The sequence below is a fragment of the Haplochromis burtoni genome, unplaced genomic scaffold (genome assembly GCF_018398535.1).
Source record: "Haplochromis burtoni strain Fernald_Lab_line unplaced genomic scaffold, NCSU_Asbu1 Contig_249, whole genome shotgun sequence".
NCBI lineage: Eukaryota > Metazoa > Chordata > Actinopteri > Cichliformes > Cichlidae > Haplochromis > Haplochromis burtoni.
The window spans coordinates 432,343-450,500 of NW_024582610.1; the positions used below are offsets into that span (position 1 = coordinate 432,343).

Here is an 18,158-nt window from a genome sequence, read left to right on the forward strand (position 1 = left end):
GGATATATCAACATTTTCCCATTAATATATACTTAATAATGTGTTCAAGGTTGTCCAAAACACTGAAGATCCTCTAAAATTTCCTTTCCTAACTGTTTGTTCTGTCTTTATACTAGACAGTATACAGTTTTTGTAAAGGATGATTCACTGAATAAAGTGAATCTTCAGCTCTCCTTATACTAGATGTTATCTAACTCTGACCATGAACACCACACCTACTTGCACCAGTCCAACACAATGCATTATTGTAAATTCAAAACAGTATAAAAAGGTTACCAGTTTATCCTGGATGACACTGCCTTTTCATTGGAATAATACAAAGTTAGTTACCTCAGTTTGTTTTGCAGGAGGTTTTACAACATAAATAAAACACAGCTTTATCTTTATCTTTACATTTAAGCTCTTTTCTTCCTCTCCTGTCTTTCTTCCATCTTTCTCTGAGTGAAGTTATCTCACAATCTTCTTTCCCTGAGAAATACAGCATTACATTAGCTAGCATGAACAGTATTCAAGTATTCAACAAACTGCACATAAATGAGTGTATTTGCTGTTATTTGATGAGCTGACAAAAAGTGCTGCATCTGAAAAACAAATGTTACTGCTTTTAATGCTTGCTACTCTGTAGTGCTAGGTAGATGCTGAAGTACCGCAACAACAATTTGTGACCATCTGCAGTCGTTCTATCCCACTTTAACCCTTGAGCACAGTGCTATAAATGATGCATAAATTGTGTTTTTGCCTCTTTCACTTGTTTGTATGCAATAAGCCCTGGTGACAGATACATGAATAGGACTGCCTTTTTTGTGCAATTATTCCCTCCATTTCAGCTCAAATCGGTTTATTGGTTGACGGTGTGCAGCGACGTAAAATAAAAACTTCCCTCGGATGGATTAAACATAAATTAAGGAGTCAGTTTTTAAATTATAAGGAGTAGAAAGTATATATGTTTGTGTAAAAATGTGGGAAGAAGAAAACGGTCAGAAAATAAATACTCTGATGGAGGCATCGGAGAGCAATTTGGGATTATTGTCTTGCCCAAAGATATTTACATACACTGGAGGAGATGAGGATCAAACCACCAACCTGATGAGGTGACCTGCTCTACCGCCTACAGCGACAGCCACCACATTGCCTTTTGTCTTTTCTGTGCAGTTTGTTACAAAACAGCTGCCTGCACAGCTGGGGAAGATGAGAGATTTTTTTGCAAGTGCTCAGTAAATGACTTTTATAAAATGGAAATTTAAAGCTCAAGAGAGTGTTTACATGTAATCCCCTAATCTATGTTACAGCTTTTGAATCATCATTCAAAGTTGGATTGGATCTCATTTAAATATGGAGGGCCACAAGCACTGAAAACTGAATAAATACATCACTAGTTAGTTCATTAATGTGTCATTAATTAATAAACATGGGAAATAATTAATATTTAAGTAATTAAATATCAGTTTATTTCCTTATAATTCATTTATTCATTTCCTATGTTTTTTAACTGACGAACTATTAATTATTTCACAATTTAATTCATTATTTCACTGTTCTTGCGCTGCAGTGATCATGAAGTAATTTTATCTGTCAACCTCTCCCATCAAAGTCAGGTGGTGCTGATGCTGAGTGAGTACAAACCATTGTCTGGTGCAGGGGCATAATTTCCAGGGGGGTTAGGGGGGTTATGACAACCTCCAATAATCAGACCCTACCAATATAACCCTCCTCCCAATAAAATTATGAATTATCTTGCATAAGTAGGCTGCTGATTTTCTTTACTCACCAGCAAAAGAGTTTCAGGTTTAAACATCTGATTTATTTATTTATTTGGACAGAGATATTGACCCATAAGAGTCAAAGACCCTGAAATATGCACTGGATTTTACAGAGGATTTAGCTTCTTTTTTTCAATCCACTGTAGAGTATAAATTTGATTTAGTATTTTGGGGATTTGCTCTACTCATTGCTCCTATATTGGACTGGAACTTGGAGGAGGTTTGGGAACTTTTTTGGAGTTCTGCATCCTCAAAGGGATTTCATTCTGCGTGGCTAGGGAAAGAATTAATCTGCGGTTCTGCGGTGGGTATATTTAGCAGCAGTTTAGAATCGATCGTTTCAGGGGTTTTTTGTGTTTGTTTGTTTGTTTGTTTTTTACAATTTTTCCTTTTCTTTAAAATTAATTAAATAAATTGCCCTTGATAAAATTGGTTACATAAAAAATCCTGTAAAATATCCTAGAACTATCCTGCAATTAAAGTTCAGTTTGTCAACATTCCCTTTTTTGTTTTTGTTTTTTATAGTAAAGGTACAACTTGTGTATGACTTTTTACATCTGATTAAAGTTCTTAAAGGTTCCAAAAGGTTGATTCTGTTCATCTGGACGTAGCGTTTTCAGTGGGGAAAATGTTTCGTCACTCATCCTAGGAACTCTTCTGTCTCAGCTGACTGCAGGTTTCCCCAGCTGGACATTTGTCAAAGCTGGGAAGGAACCTAAAGAAAGCCCCAGCCAATCCAGGAGAGAAGGACAACTGCTGCATAAGTGAAAACCCTTAGTGATCCCATATATGTCAGAAGTATTGAAACAGTTGAGATACACTGCGTCTCTGTGGTTTTTAAACCCCCCAAAACATGCTGTCCCCTGATACAAACAGAGTAATATACAGGGAGTGCAGAAATATTAGGCAAATGAGTATTTTGTCCACATCATCCTCTTCATGCATGTTGTCTTACTCCAAGCTGTATAGGCTCGAAAGCCTACTACCAATTAAGCATATTAGGTGATGTGCATCTCTGTAATGAGAAGGGGTGTGGTCTAATGACATCAACACCCTATATCAGGTGTGCATAATTATTAGGCAACGTCCTTTCCTTTGGCAAAATGGGTCAAAAGAAGGACTTGACAGGCTCAGAAAAGTCAAAAATAGTGAGATATCTTGCAGAGGGATGCAGCAGTCTCAAAATTGCAAAGCTTCTGAAGCGTGATCATCGAACAATCAAGCGTTTCATTCAAAATAGTCAACAGGGTCGCAAGAAGCGTGTGGAAAAACCAAGGCGCAAAATAACTGCCCATGAACTGAGAAAAGTCAAGCGTGCAGCTGCCAAGATGCCACTTGCCACCAGTTTGGCCATATTTCAGAGCTGCAACATCACTGGAGTGCCCAAAAGCACAAGGTGTGCAATACTCAGAGACATGGCCAAGGTAAGAAAGGCTGAAAGACGACCACCACTGAACAAGACACACAAGCTGAAACGTCAAGACTGGGCCAAGAAATATCTCAAGACTGGTTTTTCTAAGGTTTTATGGACTGATGAAATGAGAGTGAGTCTTGATGGGCCAGATGGATGGGCCCGTGGCTGGATTGGTAAAGGGCAGAGAGCTCCAGTCCGACTCAGACGCCAGCAAGGTGGAGGTGGAGTACTGGTTTGGGCTGGTATCATCAAAGATGAGCTTGTGGGGCCTTTTCGGGTTGAGGATGGAGTCAAGCTCAACTCCCAGTCCTACTGCCAGTTTCTGGAAGACACCTTCTTCAAGCAGTGGTACAGGAAGAAGTCTGCATCCTTCAAGAAAAACATGATTTTCATGCAGGACAATGCTCCATCACACGCGTCCAAGTACTCCACAGCGTGGCTGGCAAGAAAGGGTATAAAAGAAGAAAAACTAATGACATGGCCTCCTTGTTCACCTGATCTGAACCCCATTGAGAACCTGTGGTCCATCATCAAATGTGAGATTTACAAGGAGGGAAAACAGTACACCTCTCTGAACAGTGTCTGGGAGGCTGTGGTTGCTGCTGCACGCAATGTTGATGGTGAACAGATCAAAACACTGACAGAATCCATGGATGGCAGGCTTTTGAGTGTCCTTGCAAAGAAAGGTGGCTATATTGGTCGCTGATTTGTTTTTGTTTTGTTTTTGAATGTCAGAAATGTATATTTGTGAATGTGGAGATGTTATATTGGTTTCACTGGTAAAAATAAATAATTGAAATGGGTATATATTTGTTTTTTGTTAAGTTGCCTAATAATTATGCACAGTAATAGTCACCTGCACACACAGATATCCCCCTAAAATAGCTAAAACTAAAAACAAACTAAAAACTACTTCCAAAAACATTCAGCTTTGATATTAATGAGTTTTTTGGGTTCATTGAGAACATGGTTGTTGTTCAATAATAAAATTATTCCTCAAAAATACAACTTGCCTAATAATTCTGCACTCCCTGTAGTGCATTTTGAGTGCCATGATTTATCAGGGAAACCAAACAACTCTGGCGAAGCGGATGGCACAACACAGAAGAGCTACCTCGTCAGGCCAGGACTCTCAGTCTATTCACACCAACAGGCTAGTGGACACTCTTTCAATGATGAGGATGTAACATCCTGGACAGGGAGGAACGCTGGTCTGAGTGCAGAGTCAAGGAGGCCTTTTACATGAAAAGGGAAAGACCATCTCTGAATCAATGAGGGGGCCTAAGGGTACATCTTTCACCATCTTACACCATCTTACAATGTTGTGATTGCAGCCGTTCCCCAACTCTCTTTGAATAATGCTCATGACCACTGATCAATGGTTGTTGATCAATTGCCATGACAATTTGCATAATAATGATGAAGAAACTGACTTCACAGCCCATGTTTGTCAGTGGTGCTAGTTTCAGTTACTGTGCAAAAGTACTTTTCATAAGGTTGGGGAAACCTGCAGTAGCTGAGACTGAAGAAGCCACTTGGATGAGTAACGAAATGTTTCTCTCATTGAAAACACTACGTCCAGACAAACACAATCAACTTTTTGGGATAAATACATTGAATGTGGCTCAAAGTTGTTTCTTACATCTTATGGCAAGGGAGGAAAAGTTATTTGTGTAAATAAACACAGTACATGTAAGTACAATTAGTTCATTACAAGTTTGGGTCTTTAATTATCTAGAAATCCAATCTACATGAGCAAGGAACAAAACGTCCTTTGAATGCTTAAAGCAGTTTTGTTCAGCTAACACTTTCCTCACATAGAGGAGAACATTTTGTTATTTTCAGTGTAATTTCAAACTGCTCATTCAAACTTGTGAACTGTCATGTTGTTTGCCAAATTACCTGACAAAGTGGTGAGAAACCAGCTTTGAGAGAAGCCTGTGGGTAACTTATCTCAGCCACATGAAGAGAGATGAAATATGGAGACTGTTTCAGCAAAAGTATCATGAAGTGCAGATCTGTCTGAAGTTCAGCTGTCAGTTTGTCCATGGGGAGCTCTGCTGAGAGAGGGTTAGGAAAAGGAGACATTAACTTGAAACTTAATATTAAAAAATATTTTCTTAGTATTCATTTATGCACTTCAGTGAAATATGAAGAGAGAAACCTCAACATTATTAATTTACAAAAACAAAGCCACAATCTTAAAAACTGTGAAGTAAATAGGGCAAGGTCGAGGCTTCTATTAGCCATTTGCCGATCTATTGGTATGAGCATTTATAACATGTTGATCTTGCATAATTTTTCCACTAGAGGGCTCTCTGCAACTTTCATGTTGGCAAGAGAGATGTTTGGACATCCACAATAACAACCTTGTAATAATATGATAGTCAAGTTTATTTTTAAATTTCACACTCATATTATTTGCCATAAATACATATAATTCTTTATATAAAATCTGATTTTCAAATCATCAAATATCATTATCGGCTCTTCATTCCTGCCATCACCGAGCTTGCTGACAGGGAATCACGATTGATGGTTAGAGAACCTTCACAGACGTTTGATGGTTAGGGATCCTTTTCTAAAGCTGACGGGTGTTGAGATGATGGTTGCCAACAGCGGCTGCTGTGAACTGAAGTCAAAGTCCAAAACTGGTGGTTAGTATCGAAAAGAACAACAGGTGGACCAAAGACATGTTCAAAGCTCACTGAATGGAAGTGAAGGCTCAGTAAATGATTTGAATTAAAATGAAAATTGCTCGGTAATTGAATTATACAGACTCAAAGTAGTGGCATTTATTCATGAGCTGATTATTATTAAACAACAACAACAATAACAAACATTTAGGAGATTAGAATACAAAAGTTTGTTTGTATAATTTCCTCTACTTGTTACAGCATTAAGAACCTTTAGTTTGTAGTTTATAAGCTGTTCTGTTTGTAAGTTTTAATCCTTGTTACTTGATTGGACCTCAGGCTGAAGTGTTTTTTAAAAGACTGTGTGATTTAAAATGAAGAAAAAAAAGTATTATTATATAATATTTTTACATCTGTTTGTGGGAAGATGGCAATATTTGTCATTAGGGTAAAAAAGGCAGGATTTTTATGGATACGTTGGATTTTACATTCTTTTGTTAGCTTTCATTCTTAAATATTTTCAGCTGTTAAAATGTAAAAACGTAAAATAGATGGATGAAACTCTTCCCAGTTCGAAACTCCGCCTCTCTGGGAACATCTCAGGCCCTCCCAGGTATGGGGGCCTATCTACCCCACCACACTCCCTGCTGGTGGCTGATGCCCTCAGGCGTTGGTGCTTTGCTTGTTCTCGATGCCCGGGGCTGGGTGCTCAGGTATGTACAGGCTCACTCCCGGTGGCTGCTTGGCGGGGCTGGGTGCCCGTGGCTCAGTCGGAAGTCTTCTGGGGGCTGGGGGGGGGGGGGCCCGGACCTCGGGCCTCTGGGCCTGGTGCTCGGTCCACTCTGGCACGGCTGCCCACTGGCAGAGCCCACGAGCACATCACTGCATTGTATTGCTCTCTTTTTGCTCGTTTCCTCTTTTTTTCTCTCAACAGGTGGTCCAGGTGATTTTTTTTCTTTTTTTTAAGTGTTGTCTCTCACCGTCCCTCTTCCCTTTTGTTTTTCTTTCTTTCTTTCTTTCTTTCTTTCTTTCTTTCTTTCTTCCTCTCCTGTCCCCCAGTCATGTCTGTGCAGTCTGTAATAAAATAAAATAAAGTAAAATAAAATAAAATAAAATAACATAGGTCAATCTAATGGACCAACATGTTCCCAACAATTCTGATAACCCCCCCCCCCCCCCCCAAAAAAAAAAACAACAAAAAAAAACAAAAAAACTTACCTATTCACTTAGTTTCTTGTTCTTGTTTGATGGGTTGTTAGTTGTTCAGACTTCTGTTAGAATTATGAGCATGACCTAAATTTTTTCTGTAATAGATTAATCCTCTAAATTTCTTTAAACTTGAAAGTCTTGAGTCATCATTCATCCATCATTTCTCTAAATTTTGCATAAGAGAGGCCAGACTTTCAACTACTGTAATTTTTTTAAAGTTCTCTCCAGAAATGTTAACACATGTATACATGTGGCTAATATTGTAGGGTCTGCCTTACAGTATAAAGCGAATAGAGGTGACTTTTGGTGTGATTTGGCGCTGTATAAACAAAATAAAATTGAACTGAATTGAATTGAATGTTATAGATGTGGGTGGGTGTGTAACTCTTATCAGCTGTTTGGAGTGAGGGCTGGGGTGATTTCTTTGAAGATCTGTGACAGGAGACACTCGCAAAACAACCTCATTGACGCCGGCGGCAATTTCTCCTGAGAAGAGAACATGCTCTTACAATTATCCTAAGATAAAAAGAGTGATATTCTGATGTCACAGTTTTTCCTGGTGTTAAGCTACTTTAAAGACATCATAGAGGCCCTGTTGCACCCCCTGCAGTTTGGTTACGGGCAAAAAGGTTGGCTGAGTAATTGAATAATTCAAAATAGTCATTGGTTTATATTCATAGTCTAAATAAATCAACATTATGTGGTGTTAATTTCTAAACTTATTGATCTATCAACACGTTTTAAAAAATTGGGGAAAAAAACCTTTTTCATCGGGACAATCAACCACACCTTTTGTTACAAAGTGCCATAGTGTCATTGATATTACTTTTTGTTACTTTTTGCTCAATTTCAAGACTGAAAAGCATGACTGAGCTTCCTGTCAATGACGGAATGGTTACTGAAGGGTGTTTGCAATGTCACCAATAACAGCAACAAATTAGCTGTCACAGATACAATTTTCAAGTACAAAGCTATTATGAAGTCTCTCATATCGCTCCCCCCGTTCTTATTTACCCTTCATATTTTATTTGTACTGCTAATTGTTACTCTTATTTGCCTGGTATGTCTACTGTACAAACTGAACTGGAATGACTGACTGTTCACTTTATAATTTCAAATAAAGAAATGTCACTAATAACAGAGTGAACTCAACAGGTACTCTGCTTCATTGAACAGGACGAATAAAGATCGAGCCTACAACAGTTTGTTGTCCTTCCGGCTTTCCGTAGTGTTGTACAACAATTAGCGCCAAGTTGAAACGAGGAGGAAAGTGCGCCGTATACTTTATGTATACTGACGTTATCGTGATTTTGCTATTAACTATATACACCTAGTAGTGCGTTTCACGTTAACGCTGGGAACACGTATTTGTTAAACGAGTGTTTATAGTACCGGAGGAGTACACCGGCACAGACAAGAAGCAGACAGCGGTAACTACGAACAAACGCTAGCAACACGGTGAGGCGAGACGTCTCAGCATTACTACAGCCACATAGAATAGACGTGGAAATGGTAAGTAATAGGCCGTATTCGTAGTTATTTCATTTGGCCTACACACTACATTAGGGTGTTGATTAAGAAATTGTAATGGCAATATATGAACCTCCGTCCCAGCGGAGGAGTCTCGCTCCCAGTCAGATTGCCAAACGCAAGCAGGAGGGAGACTACTGTGAAGATGAGTGGACACCTAAACCTGTAAGTACAGGACCGCTGCTGTATATCTGGAGCTAAGGTGTTAATGTTGGAGTGCTTCTTGACCTGTGTCACACCTTTTTAAACCTGCCTTTAGACATCGTTTCAAATAGGAAAGTAAACGTGTACTTTAGCCTTTAGGCATCCTAGGAGAATAGGATGTTTTAAATTTTAGGTGTTACATCCCAAGTTGATTTCTTAGATTAAGGGTTTTCCTATTAAAACTTTCAATTCAATTCAGGTTCATTTGTATACAGTGGTCCATCGCTGTAACGCGGTTCAGCTTTCGCGGCCTCACTGTTTCGCGGATTTTTTTGTGCAATTTTACATGTTTGTTTTTTGTTTTTTTTATAGCACATCGTGTTCTGCGACCTGATTGGCTGTAGACCATTGTCAATCAATCTCCTCCGTACCGCATCTCCTGTACAGTACAGAATGCGTCCAGCACGTCAAATTTACATTCGCTAGCAGTGTGACTCTGAAGTGCTGTACTGTATGTTCATGGGCCTAACTTTGTGCTGAACATTGGGGGTGTCAAGATCTCTGTCAAAATAAATGAATAAATCTGGGTAAATTTCCAGATGATTAAACATGCAACTATTTTGCTGGTAATAATTGAAACGAGTAAAGAAAATCAACAGCCTATTTATGCAAGATAATTCATAATTTTATTGGGGGGATTATATTGATAGCGTCTGATTACTGGGGGGGTCATAACCCCCCTGGAAATTATGCTCCTGTGTGTATGTTTGTAAGTTCTCCCCCCAAAACACAACAATGTCAACCAGAAGTTTTGCACCATCAAATGCACCTGTGGGTGCCTTTGGTTTCATTCTATAATACTGGACTTATTTTTCTACGAAGGTTTGGACTTTGAGAGTGTTTAAACAAGAGAGGAAAATCTGAAAATGTTCGTGCCTGTCTGAGAAAAGTGTATAAAGAGTGTAGTGAGGGGTTTTACAGCCTTGAAACATCTATAATGATTGTAAAATATAAAGTTGGCTATTTCCTATTTCCTATCGCGGCTTATTTTTAGAACGTAACTCCTGCGATAAACGATGGACCACTGTAGCGCCAAATCACAACAACAGTCTCCTCAAGACGCTTAATATTGTAAGGTAAAGATGCGACAGTAATTTTATATGTTTAATTATACAAATATGAGTTATACACATCTAGCCAGCCATCATTTTTTGCCACTAGTGTATGTTATTAAAAGACTGTTAACAGCTTCCTCATTAGTGTTTTTGTTTTTAAAAGACACACACACACAAATGTAATTCATAACTCCTTTTTTCAGGAGTTATGAATTACAAAACAAACATCCAGAAATGTCAGTATATGAACAGGGATTCAAGCCATTAACTGTGACCTAATAGTTTGGTGCTTTGACCTACGTTTGGCTTTCTCCAGTTGCTCACCTGATACCCACCCATACATAACAGGCTAGGAAATTAGAGCAGTGGATAACCTGCCGAATGTTGGGTTTGTTTGTTTTTTAAAGAGCCATGGCAGAAAGTGAGGGGCCTAATTTATGGTGTATGCCATTTACAGATATTTAAAAAAACATTTTAATTATTTATTTATATTTCTTATGCAGGAGAAAAGAAGAAAAGGCGATAATGAAATGAGAGAAAACCACATTTCTATCCATAGAAAGCCTCTGACGCAGATCAACAACCGCCCTGCATGTATGGATGGTGAAAAACATGTAAGCATTGTTTAAAGCTGTCAGATAAATATCTTTGTATAGATTTTGTGTGTGAATAAAGTTTAATGATTTAACGAGGCTTACCTGTTAAAAATCTTTTCTGCAGGAGGCATTTATTCAAAGTATCCTGTCCAAACCGTTTAAAATTCCTATTCCAAATTATGCAGGTAACATTTTTCTCTCACCATGGCTCTTTTAATTTTAGTACAGCAGGCATATTACTTCACTGCTGTGTTAATGAAATACCTACAGGATCACTGGGAATCAGGGCACTTGGTTTAAAGCGTGCAGGAGTGAGAAGACCACTCCATGATCCTTTTGCCGAAGATGCTCTGATTCTTTACGAGCCTCCAGCTCTGAGTGCCCATGACCTGATCAAAGCTGACAAGTAGGTCAAAAACACAACTCCTTCTTCAATACATCATCTTTTACTCAATACTTTCTTGTCAGAGTGCTGTTCATGTTTGTGATTTAAAAAATACTCGTGTGACACAAGCTATCTTTGCTCTTTTCAGAGAAAAACTACCCGTTCATGTGGTTGTGGATCCAGTGTTAGGCAAAGTGCTCAGACCCCATCAGAGACAGGTAAACACAAGATATCTTTACACATAAACTACTCTATGCTACTGTATTGCACATATCATACAACAGTATCATAGTATTAAACATATACTGTGGAATATTTCATGCTTGACTCTAGATTTACAAAAACAAATCATCTTATAAATTATTATAAGAGAATAAATGTTAGTTTAACCAAGAATATTAAAAAACTGTAACGTAAAACTTCTTGTCTTTAAATACTTCTGTTTAAATTACCCAAGACTGCCAAGTCTTCATTTGTTTCCACACATGTTTAGAGGCATTGCTAAATTTGTTTGTAAAATATGAATGAAAATGTTAATGAATCACAGATTTGTGCCTGTGCACAGTTAGTTATTCTTAATGTCTTCAACGGTTTTGGATGTTGTCACGGTTTAATTTAACATTGTATTTTACCTCATGGCACAGCTAGCCACAAATTCAGCTTGTTACAGTCCTCCAAAAGTAGTTTGCAAGCTGCTTCTGAAACTTTGATATCTTATGCCAACTAGTAAGAAGAGAGTGAAGTGTGACTCAGCTCCAAAAAAGCAGTGTAGTTCACCTTAAGTGATGTTTTTTTTCTTTGAAATTCACATTGAATGTCTTTAATTTCTTAAGGGTGTAAAGTTCATGTGGGAGTGTGTGACGGGCCGACGCATACCAGGATCCTATGGCTGCATCATGGCTGATGAGATGGGGTTGGGAAAGACCTTGCAGTGCATCACCCTCATGTGGACCCTGCTACGCCAAAGCCCTGATACTAAGCCAGAGATAGACAAGGCCATTGTGGTGTCACCTTCAAGCTTGGTTCATAACTGGTATAATGAAGTCAGAAAGTGGCTGGGAACACGTATCACACCATTGGCCATTGATGGAGGATCAAAGGAAGGCATTAATAGACAACTAGGTATCTAACTTTATTTCTCTCTCATTATAAATATCCACAGAAAGGTTGTTGGAAAAGCTTTGTAATGGACCAAAGTTATAGTCTTAACTCCTGTCTCTTTGAGCCCGCCCTGTTAAAAAGCTTAGTCTCTGATTGGTCAGCTGGCCAAGAAAAAACAAAAAGAAGTATATCCCCAGATTGTCTGAGTATAATAATCTTTGATCTCAGCATTATATCTTTTGCTAGCTTAAGGAAGACCTCCTAGGGTGGCTGTAGCTCAGGTGGCAGAGCAGGTCAGCCACTAATCAGAAGGTCGGTGGTTCGATCCCAGGCTGTCTCCTGCCAAATATCCTTGGGCAAGATACTAACCCCATGTTTGCCTACTGGTGGTGGTCAGAGGGCCCGGTGGGGCCAGTGTCCGGCAGCCTCGCCTCTGTCAGTGCGCCCCAGGGTGGCTGTGGTTACAATGTAGCTTACCATCACCAATGGGTGAATGACTGAATGTAGTGTGAAGTGCTTTGGGGTCCTTAGGGACTAGAAAAGCGCTATACAAATGTGATTGTCAGTGAAAAGTTTTTTTCAGTAGAATAAAAATATTCTAAACATTGTCATAGAGTGTACATGATTGAAATTGTTGCCCAAGCAGACTTAAGTTTAAGAGAAGATGGTTTTACTTGAGAGCTATTGCTAATATTCTTTAAATAGTAAGACGTTTGTTAGATGAGCTTCCCTAAAGGGTCATTTGTTTGTTTTCTGTTCTTTCAGAGAGTTTCATTTCGCAGCGCAGCTTGAGAGCACACACACCCATCCTCATCATTTCATATGAGACATTTCGATTGCACGCTGAGGTTCTGCACAGGGGGAAAGTTGGACTTATCATCTGTGACGAAGTATTTCACTTTATCCATGCAATTCAGAGCTATCAAGAACTCTCGAAGTTAGGATGTAACAGTACTATTGTATTCTTCAGGGCCATCGGCTTAAGAACTCTGATAACCAGACATATCAGGCCCTGAACACCATGAGTGCCCAGAGGAGAGTGCTGATATCAGGCACACCCATACAGAACGACCTTCTGGAGTACTTCAGCCTGGTCCACTTTGTTAATGCTGGTATTCTTGGTAAGCAGCATTACAAATACAGAAATAGGTAAAAAGCTCTTTTCTGATCAGATTTGTTTAACGTTTCATCTGGATGGCAGGCACATCCCAGGAATTTAAAAAGCGATTCGAACTTCCCATCCTTAAGGGACGGGATGCAGATGCCAGTGATAAAGAAAGATTGAGTGGGGAAGAAAAACTGAAGGAGCTAATCAGCATAGTCAACAGGTAAGTTCATGCAACACAACACTAAAGTACTTTACCTTATAATATAAACTGCCTTCAGGCAGGTGCTGGTGCTATTTTCTAAGTAAATATATTTTCAAGAGTGCTATTGACACAAAATTCTCACCGGATGTCGGTAACAATCCATTCAATCCACTCATGTAAAGAACCCATAGCTGTTCATAAATTAAGTTATGTGTAATAATGAGAAATGATACAGGAAAAAAGTATTTCACACTTACTGAAATTGATTTCATACTTCATACAAAAGCCTTTGTTGGCAATGACAGCTTCAACATTTCCTGTATGGAGAACCTAGTTGCATTTCTCAGGTTGTGAAGGCTCTGTGGGCCACTTCTATGAACTCTGAGCTTTAGTTCTTCCCACAGATTTTCATTTCGATTCAGGTCAGGTGATTGGCCAGGTAATTGTAGCAGCTCTGAAACCAATTGAAAGTTTCCTCGGCTGCATGTTTGGCATCATTGTCTTGCAGAAATGTCCACACTTGTTTCATTTTGTTCAAAAAGCAGCACAGGGGGTTCTGAATGGCTCCCCCTCCCCCCAGACAACATAGCCCCTGGGATCCTTGGGACACACACAGAGGGGATGAAACTTTATTTAATCTTATGTCCTGTTCATAAGATGACCTGTTCCTGTTAATTTCTAGGCTTTTTGCTTTTATTTTGATTTCTTTTAAGATATAATTTTGTAATTGAATGCAGCATGTTTTTGTTTCATTATCTGATTTTCATAGATTAGATTTAGAATGAGATTATGCAGCATAATCTCTGATACATTTGGAGAAACAACTATTTTAATTGTGTTAATTAAATTATATTAATTCCTGCTCCTTTGTTTTGTCTTTGTCAGACAGAGTCAAGTAAACATAAGCATCCTAAAAATAAATATTTATTTATGTTTTGCGTTTAGACGAATGTCTTCAACAAACTGAACTCTCTTTTATTCTGCTTCGGTTGTAATGACCATATTCTGTATCAACAGGTGTTTGATAAGGAGGACATCTGATATCTTGTCCAAGTATCTTCCTATGAAAATTGAGCAGATTGTGTGCTGCAGGTAGGTAGATTGGTGCTCAACATGAAGAACCCTCTTTTTTTTTTTTTTTCTTTTTTTAAGCAGAGATAACTTCTTTAATATTTAAATTTTTATAAATTGTCCTCACTCTGCTGGCTGGGTGGGTGCTGGGCACCATGGACACCCAACTTTGTGAACACAATAACTTGAGAACGAGGTGACGCAGGGTTTTTTTTTTTTCTTTTTCAGATCTATTAAAAATCTCAAAGTTTAAAATCTTGGTGACTTTGACCTCAACGTTATTGTTCAAGTTGTCTGAAAATCTTGTGAAAAACGATAAATCACCTAAGATGAAAATGAGGGTTTTCAAATTGAAACCATACATGCATCTACTAAAAATCTCGTATCAGAGCCAAGTTTTGAAAACACAATAGCTCAAGAAAGCAGTATTGTAGGATTTAAAAAAAATTTAAGTTTAAAAATTAATAAATAATAATTAATAATTTGCCCAACCAGTCTACATTTGTCTTGTAGGCTTGGAGAAGGCATTCGAACGTGCCCCTCGGGGTGTCCTGTGGGAGGTGTTTTGGGAGTATGGAGTGTCCCAAAACAAAAATGTAAACAGGATTTAATTTACATGGAATTTGATTTGAATTTGTGTCTCTTTGTGATTCCTTGCAGGCTGACCCCTCTACAGACAGAGCTCTATAAACACTTTCTAAAGCAGGCCAAACCCATTGAGACATTACAAAAGGGCAAAATAAGTGTCTCCTCCCTGTCTTCCATCACATCACTCAAGAAACTGTGCAATCGTAAGTGAGAAAAATGTAACACAAAATGTTGCATCTGTGAACACTACAGTGATCATCAGAAAAATTGTCCTCTCATAATTGAGCTAAAATGTAAACTATTAATAGAAAAGAAGATTGTCGTCTTACATCTAGAATTATCTTCTGCTTGGAAAAAATACAAATGAGTGCCATCTTTCTCAGATCCAGCTCTTATTTATGAGAAGTGTGTGGAACGGGAGGAGGGATTTGAAGGGGCATTAGAACTTTTTCCTCCAAACTACTCCACCAAAGATGTTGAACCTCAGCTCTCTGGTAAGAACGTGCACAGCATATCGTGGTGCAGCTCCTCTGATGGTCTTCCAGGTCATCCACACTTACTAGTTGGAAGAAGATTAGCATTAGATTAGTAGAATGTAAGCAGAACATTAGGTCAGATAAGCTAAGTAAAAATGTGAACAGGGTTGTTTTCACAATTTAATAGCTTGTCTAATGTTTACATTTACATAATATTAAAGAAAATATTGTTTTATAAGAATTAACTTTTTTATTGCCTTCTTTTGCTAAGACTAATTTTCTGTAAATGTGTCTAAAGGGTGGTGCTATTTTGAAGTCATGCAGCCTCCCCTCTCTCTATTTATTGCTTTGTTTATTTCAGGGAAAATGCTGGTTCTCGACTACATTCTGGCAATGACAAAGACCACAACAAGAGACAAAGTGGTGCTTGTCTCCAACTACACACAGACTCTGGATCTCTTTGAAAAGCTCTGCAGATCTAGAAGGTATATTTGCAGAAATCACTATTTTAAGTGCGCTATTTAAATGATTTTAATTCCTCCTCCTTTGTGTCTTTGTCAGATACCTCTATGTTCGGCTGGATGGCACAATGTCCATCAAGAAAAGAGCCAAGATTGTGGAAAAGTTCAACAGCCCATCGGTGAGTTGGAAAATCAGTTTGAAGCAATATTTAGAGCTTTGAAAGACTTCTGAACAGCGTCTGAAGACATCTTTTTCTCAGAACCCAGAGTTCATCTTCATGCTGAGTAGCAAGGCTGGTGGATGTGGCCTCAATCTGATTGGTGCTAACCGCTTGGTGATGTTTGATCCCGACTGGAACCCAGCGAATGACGAGCAAGCAATGGCTCGGGTGTGGAGAGATGGTCAGAAGAAGACCTGCTACATCTACCGACTTCTCTCTGTCAGTTCAGTGCATTTTCAACAGTGTTTAGGACCTCACATTCAGTGTTTTAGTACAGCAGGTTACTTTTGAAATCTACACTGAGCTGGTTACAGATTTACCTGTTTTGACTTGTGCTTGTTTCCCGACAGACGGGAACAATTGAAGAGAAGATCCTGCAAAGGCAGGCCCATAAAAAAGCCCTGAGCAGCTGTGTGGTGGATGAAGAGCAGGATGTGGAGCGTCACTTCTCTCTGGGCGAACTCCGAGAACTCTTCACTCTCAACGAAGAGACCACTAGTGACACACACGACAAGTACAACACATTACTCACACACGTTGTCTGTGCTGTTCAGTCTACTAATTGTCCAGAGAGCTTAATTTACTCTAGAAATGGTAAATTAAAATTAAAGCCCAAATATCTTGTAGAAATTTTCTTGGCACAAGTGACGTAGCTGTAAAAGGTTATGTGTTCTTCTCTGAGTTGAGAGCTCATTGCAGCTGCAGTTAGATCTTTGCATCTATCATGTTCTGGGCAGCCTATCATGTGCTTTTAGGTTTTATGGGCTTTCGCACAAGAACTGACACCAAGTGAGGTTAATGTGAGTTTTTGATATTAATAGTTATTTGAGCAAAACTGAGAGGGTTTGACACTGTCGTGAAAAGTGATTCGAAGTTGTTAGTTATGGCATTTTCATTGCTAGGTTGACGTGGATAGTAATGGTTTGAAGCCATTATTATGCTATGTATGGAATTATTTTTCTATCATAAGTTGCATTCAAGAAAAAAACATAATCCAAGAAAAGAATTTAATTTCAACAGCACAATTAAATTCTTTGTGCTTAAATTTAACGACCCTCGCGTGTAAAACTCAACAGCCACACAAAGAAGCCGTCGCACCTGCAGGACTGTGTGCTTTGCGGCCACGGCTACAGTTTCTCGGTCTGTACTGATTTATCACTTGTAGCTGCACGTCCCACCAAAGTGAACGTGTTTGCTGCTGACTGAGCAGCTTTTTGGTGGCATGGTTATATTTCTATTTTGGCTATAATTATAATTGATTGATTATGATGCACACTTCCTTGTCTCATCCTTGTTATTTTTAATTATAAAGGGCATGCAGATTAATGGGACAGCAGTGCAGAGGCTTCAGAACTTACCTTTGAATCTTCTGGTTTTAAAGATTTCTTCAGCAGTGATGTCATCCAGTGACTGTTGTCAGTATATATACTGCTACGCAGTAAATAACCAATGTAACTGTTTAACACAATCACCTGAACTGTTGATCAAAGGATCCTATGGGCATCCAGTCAAAAGTCAGTTGATTCGTGTTAGCAGGATTCCTCTGTAGGTGGAAAAAGCCTCCCGCGAGGGGGGAAACTGTAGCTGCACAAAGCAGACACTGTGTTCATTGCTGCTAAGTTCTTCACACGTGAGAAATTTAATTGCTCCGCTGAAATGAAATTATTTGTCTTTTCTCTGCGCAACTTATGATAGAAAAATAATCTCACACTATGGATCCTAATGTATGGCACGCCCTTAATCAGCCTCTCTTTCCCCTCCTGTATTAGGTTTCGCTGTCGCCGCTGTGTGAATGGCAGAGAAACAAGACAACCTGACAATGATGCTGACTGTAACAGTGACCTCTCCCATTGGAACCACTGTTCTGACAAGAAGGGCCTGAGGGACCAAGTGCTGAAAGCGTCTTGGGATGCTGCTGTGTCCTTTGTCTTCCACCAGCGCTCTCATGAGGACCAGATGGGTGTAGTATAGAAGAAAGAATGCAGAAGGCTGTGTTACACTACCACAGATGCTGTAAATATGGATATTTATGTGTTGTTGAGTTTTTCCATTTGTTTTAAACAGAAAAAATAAAGGTTGATAACCAGACATGAAGGCAGTTATTTCTTCACATTTTTGCATTTATGGAAAATGTGCTATGA

At 38.9% G+C, this 18,158-nt stretch overlaps 1 protein-coding gene across 1 annotated transcript; it reads left to right on the plus strand.

Moving 5' to 3' along the window:
* The first annotated feature begins 8,239 nt into the window (after positions 1-8,239).
* On the plus strand, positions 8,240-18,105 carry rad54l (RAD54 like). Its single transcript, XM_005938395.3, has 18 exons — positions 8,240-8,531; positions 8,634-8,714; positions 10,312-10,422; positions 10,529-10,589; positions 10,675-10,810; positions 10,938-11,007; positions 11,623-11,911; positions 12,656-12,780; positions 12,861-13,011; positions 13,092-13,218; positions 14,218-14,292; positions 14,932-15,062; positions 15,243-15,353; positions 15,697-15,820; positions 15,897-15,975; positions 16,057-16,236; positions 16,368-16,531; positions 17,787-18,105. The coding sequence occupies exons 1-18, from the start codon at positions 8,529-8,531 to the stop codon at positions 17,986-17,988; spliced, it is 2,220 nt and encodes a 739-aa protein (XP_005938457.1). The 5' UTR covers positions 8,240-8,528; the 3' UTR covers positions 17,989-18,105.
* Positions 18,106-18,158: the final 53 nt, after the last annotated feature.